This window comes from Rhinolophus sinicus, chromosome 12 (genome assembly GCF_057876585.1).
Source record: "Rhinolophus sinicus isolate RSI-liver-muscle chromosome 12, RSI-T2T, whole genome shotgun sequence".
NCBI lineage: Eukaryota > Metazoa > Chordata > Mammalia > Chiroptera > Rhinolophidae > Rhinolophus > Rhinolophus sinicus.
This window is the reverse complement of record NC_142512.1, coordinates 43849568-43860000: the sequence shown is the minus strand read 5'-3', so window position 1 is coordinate 43860000 and position 10433 is coordinate 43849568. Positions and strand designations below refer to the sequence as shown.

At 37.4% G+C, this 10433-nt stretch overlaps 1 protein-coding gene across 1 annotated transcript in view; it reads right to left on the bottom strand.

The window, feature by feature from the left end:
* EFCAB13 (EF-hand calcium binding domain 13) overlaps positions 1-10433 on the bottom strand; it is a 14152-nt gene extending 3719 nt beyond the window's left edge. Inside the window, exons 1-3 of the mRNA XM_088802312.1 lie at positions 10072-10433; positions 8524-8639; positions 4458-4618 (exon numbers count right to left, since the gene is read on the bottom strand). Of these exons, the coding sequence (XP_088658438.1) occupies positions 4458-4618; positions 8524-8553 (191 nt within the window). The 5' untranslated portion in view covers positions 8554-8639; positions 10072-10433. The remainder of the gene's footprint in view (positions 1-4457; positions 4619-8523; positions 8640-10071) is intronic.

Below are 10433 nucleotides of genomic sequence, written 5' to 3'. Positions count from 1 at the left end.
TTCTTATTGGACTGTCAAGAACTTTTATAACACAAACATCACATAAACTATACAATGAAATGAGTAAAACAAGGCTGAATTAAATTTGAAAGAGAGACAGCTGGTTAGCTCGGTTGGTTACAGTGCAGTGCTACTAACAACAAGGTTGCCGGTTCGATCCCCACATGGGCCACTGTGAGCTGCGCCCTTCACAACTAGATTGAAACAACTACTTGATTTGGAGCTGATGGGTCCTGGAAAAACACACTTAAAATAAGGAAATATTTTTTAAATAAATAAATAAATAAATAAATAAATAAATAAATAAATAAATAAATAAAGTTGAAAGAGCTCTCTTAGAAATTGCATACTTTGCTTCAAGTAATCCAGGGTAGAGCTAAATTTCAAGAACCCTAACATTATTTTTGTTCACCTAGGATATAGACTAGATCCCAAAGTTGTCTGCACATTGGAATCACCTGAAAGTTTCGAAAAATACTGATACCTATGTCCCATCCCTAAAAATTGTGATTTAATTATTTTGGAGAGTGGGCTGATATTTGGAATTTTTAAAAGATACCCAGGTCATTCTAAAATGCAGACAAATTTGAGAACTATTATGGCAAACCCCCATAGGCTTGAAATACTTGTTCTTCCTTGTACGTAAAACTTATTCTTTGGCAGAAATGTTGCTTTCCTTTTAGAGTAAGCTGTTCAGCAAGGGCTGCTTGGGTGGTACACAGACAATGACTATATCCAACCTGTAACAGCTTTAGATAAACTTAGCCCCAAGCAAAATTGTGAAATCTGGAAGATCTCTGAACGCCATAGTATTGGGATTTTTATGGAGGCTTCCTCACGTAGGCAGGATCAATGATTAACTCCATTGCCAGCCCCTCTCCCCTCTCTGGAGTGGTTCTAGGTTGGTGAATACATCCACGTACTGGGAGGTTGAGGCACCCCAAATCCATGGGGACAGAAGCTTCTGTGCTCAGTACCCTCCCAGACTACTCCCTACGTATCTCTTCTTCCAGCTGTTCATCCATATTCTTTACTATGTCCTTTAATAAACTGGAAAATATAAATAATTGTTTTTCTGAGTTTTGTGAGCTGCTTTAGCAAAGAAATAGAACCCAAGGAGGAGCTTATGGGAAGCTCTGATTTACGTAGCCCATTAGTCAGAAGCATAGGCGACAATGTGGATGTATGATTGGCATCTGAAATAGGGTGAGGGCACTCTTGTGGGACTGAGACCTTAACCTGCGATCTGATGGTATTTCCAGGTAGTTAGTGTCAGAATTGAGTTAAATTGTAGGACACCCTGCCAGCGTCACAGAATTGTTTGATGTGGGGAAAACCCACACATCTGGTGTCAGAAGTGTTGAAAGTGTGGTAGTAGTGTGAGAATAAAAGAGAAACATAGGAGGGGAACTGAGGTTTTTCCTAACACAATCACACTAATAAAATTAAGGACAAAAATCATATCATCATCTTGACAGGTGCAGAAAAAGCATTTGACAAAATGCAACATCCTTTCACGATAAAAATTCTCAGCAACGTGGGTACAGAAGGAACGTGCCTTAACATAATTAATATCGTATAGGACAAACCCAGAGCTAACCTCATTCTAAATGGTTAAAAGCTGAAAGTTTTTCCTCTCAGATCAGTAACAAGACAACGGTGCCCACTCTTGCAAATTTTATTCGACATAGTCCTAGAAGTCCTAGCCAGCGGGGGGGGGGGGGGGGGGGGAAGAAAATGTCGCGTCCAGCGCAACACGGGCAGTGAGGGAACGAGAAGGAGCGGCTTTAGGTTAACTTTTAAGAAAGAGAGAAACAGAGACTTAATGCAGTTCAATCTCAGAGGGCCAAGGGTCTCATAGTCATAAAAGACTGGAGCGCAAAATCAGGCCGACTGGTGGCTTTTATTGATTATACAAGGGAGTAAAAATTATCTTATCTACAGTCTGTGAAATTCATCCATCATATCACAGAGGTGATTTAATCCAATTATCTCTGCCTGTAAACAGCCGGAGCAGAAAATCCTATGATGACTTATTTAAGGTGTGTACCCTCCTGGGGATAAGTCTCTCATGATAAAACTTTGTTGTTGAGCTAAACAGGGAGAGTTGATATTATCGCTCTTCTAACTTCTCTCACAATCAGGTGAGAGGGAAAGCCAGTGTCAGCAGTGGCTTCCTTTAAGCAGGAGGAAGGAAAGGCACTGCTCCTTCCCGTGTTTTCCATAGTAGCTCATTGGGGGTTCCCACACGGTTCTGCCTGTCTTAGGTTGTTCCTCACGTGAGAAATCTTACCCGTCCTTGGCTGGCAAACCATCTTTTGGGGACTGGACAGAGAGACATGAGGTGTAAACATAAAGATAAAGCAAAGTCCCAAGAAGGCACAGTCTCACAGACTCTTCTTTCCTTAGGGAAAGGTACGAGGGGACAGTCGGCTAGACTGCTGCGTGACAACAATAAAAGGCATCCAAATCCTTAAGAAAGAAGTTAAATTGTCTCTGTTTGCAGATGGCATGATCTTATATATATAAATCCCTAAAGACTCCACCAAAAATCTATTAGAACTAATAAGCAAATTCAGTAAAGTTGCAGGATACAAAATCAATATACAAAAATCGGCTGCACTTCTATACACTAACAACAGACTGTCAGAGAAATTAAGAAAACAGTTTCCTTTGCAATAGCATCAAAAGGAATAAAATATTGACGAATAAATTTAACCAAGAAGGTAAAAGATCTGTACACTGAAAATTATAAAACACTGATGAAACAAATTAAAGAAGACACAAATAAATGGCAAGATATTCTGTGTTCATGGATTGGAAGAATTCATAGTGTTAAAATGTCCTTATACTCAAAGTGATCTATGGATTAATGCAATCCCTACCCAAATTACAATGGCATTTTTCACAGAAACAGAACAAACAATCCTAAAATTTGTATGTAACCACAAAAGAACTAAAAGAGCCATAATAATCTTAAGAAAGAAAGCACAAAACCCCTAGAAGAAAACAGAGGCAGTAACCTCTTTGACATCAATCTTGGCAATAACTTTTTGGATTTGACATCAAAAGCAAAAATAAACTAGTGGGACTACTTCAAACTAAAAAGCCTCTGTACAGCAAAATGAAAAGGCAACCTATGGAATGGGAGAAAATATTTACAAACCATATATATAATGACTTAATATTCAAAATATACAAGGAATTCATATAACTCATTAGCAAATAAACAAATAATCCAATTTAAAAATAGGTAAAGGACCTGAATAGACATTTTTCCAAAGAAGACATATAAATGGACAATAGATACATGAAAAGGTGTTCACTCATCATCAGGGAAATGCAAATCAAAACTACAGTGAAGTATCATCTCACAACTGTTAGAATGGCTATTACCAACCAGACAAGTAATAACAAGTGTTGGAAAGAATGTGAGGAAAAGAGAACCAGCGCTGCTGGTAAGAATTTAAGTTAGTATAGCAACTATGGAAAACAGTATGGAGGTTCCTCAAAAAATTACAAATAGAACTACCATATAATCCAGCAATGCCACTTCTGGGTGTACATCCAAAGAAAATAAAAACGGGATCTCTTGGAGATACCTGCACTCCCATGTCAGTTTCCACAGTATTCACAGTAGCCAATGTATGAAAACAATCTAAGTGTTTGTAAACAGATGAATGGTTAAAGAAGATGTAGTATATATACACAATGGAATATACACTACCCAGACATGAGAAAGAAGGAAATCCTGCCATTTGTACAACATGGATAGACCTTCAGGGCGTTACGTTAAGAGAAATAAAGTCAGTCATAGAATGACAAATACTGTAGGATATCACTAATATGGGGAATCTGAAAAAGCCAAACTCATAGAAACAGAGAGTAGAATGATGGTTGCCAGGGGCTGGGGGTGGGGGAAATAGGGATAGGGAGGAGCTGGTAAAAGGGCACAAACTTTCAGTTATAAGAAGAATAAGGTCTGAGGATCTAATGTATAACAAGGTGGCTATAGTTGATAATGCTGTATTGTATACCTGAAATTTGCTAAGAGAGTAGAACTTAAGCATTCTCACCAAGGGAAAAAAAAGGTAAGTATGTGAGGTGATCAACATGTTAATTAACTCAACAATGGTAATCACCTCACAATGAATCATCACATTAAATATATTATAATTTCATTTCTCAAAAAAAAAGAGACAAACACAGACATATGGATAATTACTCTCCTATAATTGGAAGCTATAATAGCTTACATAGGCTTCCCCACGTGGCTGAGAGAGAAGTGAGAAAAGTGTGAGAATGGCTACCTAAGAATGAAAACTACACTCTTGAAAGAATGTCCACAAATATGCATGATCCTCTACACATAGTACATTATGAGAACACATGAGCTACATTTTTGGTTCTCTTAAACTTGCAAAAGTATAATTCAAATAATTCAGAGTGTAACATACTTTTTTGTGTGTTCTGGGACCAAACCCCTAATTTCAGGTGAAATTCTCTTCTCTGTTGTTTTAGAAAGCTTGATGTATTTGTTGCTGTCAATATGTCTCGATGGCAAGTTGGTTGCAAAACAATTACAAGCATCATCTGATAAATCAATATTTTCTTCTGCCTGGGGAGCAATCAAGAGCCACAGTCAGCCATGTTCTCTTTGCACATACAAATTAAATATGTCATTTTGGGTCAAATAAGTCATTTTATATCAGAATTCTCTTAAAAATGGTGCCACCAAAGGGAATTTTGTTGGAAAGGGTTTATTATTAATGCATTGGTCCAGGTACATATTCTAAATGCCTCCAACTTTCCTTAGTGCATTAAGCAGCTCTAAAATGCACAGCGTTCACAAATGTACCTAGTTATTGAATCTAGTTCTTAAGACATCATTAAACTTAATTTCATTAAAATTAAAAAGTTCTGCTCTGCGAAAGACATTGACTGCCAAGAAGATGTGAGAATAAGCCACAGACTGGGTGAAAAATACTTGCAAAAAAGACATATCCAATAAAGAACTGTATTCAAAGTATTTTTATTTTGTATATTCAAAGTTATAAAGAACTCTTAAAACTCAATGATAAGAGCAACCCCAAAAATGGGCAGAAGATCTTCACTGTCACCACCAAAGAAGATGTACAGATGAAAAACAGGTACATGAAAACTTGCTTAACATAATGTCATTTAGGGACTTGCAAATTAAAACAACATCAGGATACCACTACACACCTATTAGAATGGCCAAAATCCAAAACACTGACAACACCAAAGGCTGACAAGGATGTGGAGCAAGAGGAACTCTCATTCTTTGCTTGTGGAAATGCGACATGGTACAGCCACTTTGGAAGACAATTTGGCAATCTCTTTCAGAACTAAACATATTCTTACCATACAATCCAGCAATTGCGCTTCTTGGTATTTCAACCCACTGGAGTTGAAAACATATGTCCAAACAAAAAAACTGTGCACACATGTGTACAGAAGCTTTATTCATAACTGCCAAAACGGGGAAAAAACAAGATGTCCTTCAGTAGATAAACTGATAAATAAACCATGGTACATTCAGACAATAGAATACTATTTCAGCACTAGTAAAAAGAAATGAGCTGTCAAGCCATGAAAAGACATGGAGGAAATTTAAACGCATATTTAAAGGAGGGGAATCTAAAAAGTGAAAAAAGCCAATCTATGAAGGCTACATACATACATATAGTATGATTCCAACTATATGACATTCTGGAAAAGGCAAAACTATGGAGACAATAAAAAGATCAGTGGTTGTCAGGGGTGGGGGGAAATGAACAGGCAGAGGACTTTTAGGGGAGAGACACTATTCCATATGATATTATAATAGTGGCTACATGTCATTATATATTTGTCCGAACCCATAGAATGTACAACACCAAGAGTGAATCCTACTATAAACTGTGGGCTTTGGGTGATAATGATGTGTCAATGCAGGTTCATTGACTGTAACAGATGTAACACTGTGATGCAGGATATTGACAGTGGGAGAGGCTGGGCATTTAGAGGGGCAGGGAGTATAATGGGAACTCTCTTTACTTTCCACTCAAATTTTCTGTGAATCTAAAACTGCTTTAAAAAATAAAGTCTATTAAGAAAAAAAAAATAAAAAGGAAGCTATATTGCTTTTAAACAGACATCCCACCTCCAAAGAAAACCAAAACAAAACAAAAAAGGAACTAGAGCCTAGGAGCAATACTTGTGGTTAGCAAAAGAGGCATGAAGTTGGAAATGTTCTCTCTTGAAATTTGTCTGTTTGTTTAAAACAACTGGACTGCATTTAGTTGATCAAAGGTGCATTAGTTTTTAACCCCTGAACAGATTTACCAAGGGAGTTTAAAGATAACCTCTATTTTCACATGAAATGGAAATTAAGGGAACTATAATATTTCAGTGACTTTTAGAATCTGCACACATTTGTCTTAACAACAAAAGCACATCTTAAACAATTTGTTTCAAAAAGGCAATATGATTTGCTGCTTTGATGAAGTGTTTGTTACCAATGATGAAAGGATTCCTAGAGAAGTTGAGAAAAATGACCTAAAATAGAAACTATGAAAAAAAAAAAAAGGAGGGGGATCTAAAAAGACGGGGGTGGGGGAAGAAACACAAAAACCCATTACCAAAGGTCAGATGAATGGAAACAGTCAAATAGTGGGTAGAAGCCTTGAGGACACAAAAAAGAAAAAGAAGAATCTCTGAAACTCGGTGGTTAAAAGGTGAACCATCTGTGAAATATAAACTATATAGCCTAAGGAAAATAGGCTGCTTTGATATTTTAATATTGTTAATTTTTAAGAACTCATCTCCAAAATCAGTTTATAAGGGCACAAGCAACAAGGTAGTAGATACAAAAAGAGGGAGCAGATTTACATATATGATATAAATGATATATGATATGATATACTATATAAATCTCAGTACTTAACAAGAAGCCCTGAAATTATTTTTCAGGTTATAGTATAGATGCATGTCTTACACGGTGGCACTAGAGCCATTAAAAGAATAAATTTAAAAAATTAGGACTCTCAGTTGACAATGTTGAATTATACCTGAGCCCTGTGCTCCTGGAAAACGGTGAACATTAAAGGAATCCTCTCACCCTTTTGTGTCCTGGAAAATGGCTTGCAGCAAATCACCATCCTTCTCCATACAATTTAGATAGATCTTAAGAATGCTGCCCTGGGGGACTGGCCTGGTGGCTCAGGCAGTTAGAGCAATATGTTCCTAACTCCAAAGGCTACCGGTTCGATTCCCACATGGGCCAGTGGGCTCTCAACCACAAGGTTGCCAGTTCAATTCCCCAATTCCCCGCTGCCGCTGAGCTCCCGAATGGCTCAGTTGGTTGGAGCGCGTCCTCTCAACCACAAGGTTGCCAGTTCAACTCCTGCAGGGGATGGTGGGCTGTGCCCCCTGCAACTAGCAAAATGGCACCCTCCACAACTAAGATTGAAAGGACAACAACTTGACTTGGAAAAAAAGTCCTGAAAGTACACATTGTTCCCAAATAGTCCTGTTGTTCCCAAATAAAGTCCTGTTCCCCTTCCCCAATAAAATCTTAAAGAAAAAAAGAGGAGATTAAAAAAAAAAAAAAAAAAATGCCGCCCTGTTTACATGTGACAAGGCCAAACACAGATCCTCAAAATTCCCTTTCTTTGCCTCATAAATGATTAACTGAACGGTTTTGTCCCCCACTGGTTGATCAGAACAAAATGTTTATTAACTGAACTTTGGTTAAGCTACTCTCCTTCCTACAGACCCCTGAACTTTGGCCCACCTCACCCTAAACCAGCACACAAGCCCTCCAGAGAACAGGCTGGCCTCATGGTAAAATATTATCTGATCTATTTACCCAGTCACGCTACTCTTTCACATCCCCATATCCACATCCCCCTATCCAGGGTTTCCTAGCCTTGTTCTCCTCTCTGTTTAAAAAAACCTCTTTGGCCTAGCCCTTGAGATGCTTGCAGATCTTATGGTCACAGCGTTCTCTCTATTGCAATAGTGCCCCCTCCTCCTATTTCAATGGTCCCTTTCCTCCCTTGCGATAATCCTTTTGAATAAAGTTTCTCCTTACTAAGTCCAAATTTGTTTTTTATTTGAGACAATGCTGGCCAATGGATAAGAATATCGCCTGAATCACACATAAGAAGGCTAGAGAAACTTGGTATCATTTCTATTACTTTTTGTTAGACTCCAACATCATTATGTTACCTCGTGCAGGTTTAAATCCTTTGGTCTCCTAAAAAATTATCCCAGTCCCTATCCCAGAAAATACTCTCATCATACACCACAGATTTCTTGATACATACAGGGGTTGCTGGGATGAGAGGTCAATATACATCCACTAAAAGAACTCAAAAAGTCACCTCAGTTATTAAGCAAGACCCTATGACTACCCTACCTTATGAATCTGTTTACTGATTATGGATGTAAGGTAATGTAAACTACATTTTTTTTTTAAAGGGAAGGAATCTTTAGAAATTGTTTTGAAAAAAATACCTGGCAGAACAAATGTACTTTAGTTTCCATCTTTCTGTTTAGAGGTAAATTCTGCCCCTGAGGACTCAAAGGCCTCGATGAACAAGTGTGAAGGAGCAACGGCACAAAAGGATTACCTGCCCAAAAAGAAGAATAAGAAGAAATCATATGCCTGTTTAGGAGACTTAAGTAATTATATTTACCTGAATTAATTATATTTACCTACCTGAAGTAATCCCTTCAATGTAAATTTCTGGCATAATACCTAATAAATATTCCTCAACTCAGATATGTGTACAGAGGCTAGAAAAAGCAGTTCATAGGCTCATAAATCACAGGAGATCATCCATTCCCTTAACTTTATCTTTTGTGGTATAAGGAGGAGAGAAGTTCAAACTCAAATGACATGAAAAGCAGAGAGATCCAACTGTACTTACTTATTCAAATAAACCCAGAGAAGCAGAATTGCTAACACAGCAGCAATCACTAATGCTATTAAACGCTTACTGTGTACTAGACATTGTGATAACACTTTGATGTGAACTGTTTCATTTATTCCTCACAACTACCCTTTAAGGAACTGTCATTGTCCCTATTTTACACACGAGGAAAATAAAGACTTAGATCAAGTTGCCCAAGATTACACAGCCAAACAATTTGAATTTGAATTCAGGCAGCCTAACTCTTGATCTTCAGTATCACACAACAATGCCTCTCAAAACAATACTATCGCAAACAAAAGATATTTTAGCTTGTTTTAAACCAAAGACTTCCACATTGTGTAAATGTGATAACCAACTTTACATACCAACCAATTTTAGAAATTCCCAAAATTTTCAGTGATTTTTTTACTCATGTCTGAGCCATATCTGATGAGCTGTTTATTACATTGCTGGTTATATTACATTGTTAGTTGCAAGAATTAATAGTCTGTCTAATACAGAGATAATACTTTAAAATCTTTTATTTCTGAAATATGTTGTAGTAGTTAGTATTGAATATATGTCTCCAACATTCCTGGAATTCAAAACATGTTAAAAATAAAATCACATTAAAAACAGCCATTTCAGAAGACATCAGAAGGTTACACAGGTTTCCCAGCAAACCACTCTGTGTAACCTCTTCTAGGTCTCCTCTAACCAGTTCAGTCTTTACCTCTAAACTGCTTGGCATAGCACTTACTGTCTCCACTGTTCTTATTGTCTTCACTATACAACTGGCATTAATCATTTGCCTTGTATTTTTAAAAAACTTTTATTTATTTTAACTGTGTTTTTCCAGGACCCATCAGCTTCAAGTTAAGTAGTTGTTTCAATCTAGCTGTGGAGGGTGCAGGTCACACTGGCCCATGTGGGAATCGAAGTGGCAACCCTGTTGTTAAGAGCACTGCACTCTAACCCACTGAGCTAACCGGCCACCCTTTCTTTGCATTATTTATCACATATATAGATCTTATATAAACTTAATTTCTAAGGAATGGACTGGTATCTTATCATTCTTTGAATTACTTTTCACAGAAAGGAGGAGAAGGTGGAAGGAAGGAATTCCCTCCCTATTGAGCTTACTTACCAAGAGTTCTTAAATCTTCAAAGTACTTAAGTGGAGTAAGTATGATTTAAATAAACCCTGAAAGGAAAAACTATTTATTAATTTATTCATCTGATTATCAAAAAGTTGGCAGGTATCACAATCACATACCCCATGACCATCTCCATGCTGAAAAATAAAAACAGCATAGGAAATTTCTTCTGCGTATCTGACAAGGGAATCGTTGCTCAACTCTTTCAATCCTATGACATATATGTGAACTTGCAAGGACAAACCAAAAGAAATGAAGAGTTGGATCCCTCTTCTCCAATCATCTATCCATTTATCTCTCCCTTCATGAATTCAATACATGTGTACTGCATGTTTACTGTATGCTAGGCTTT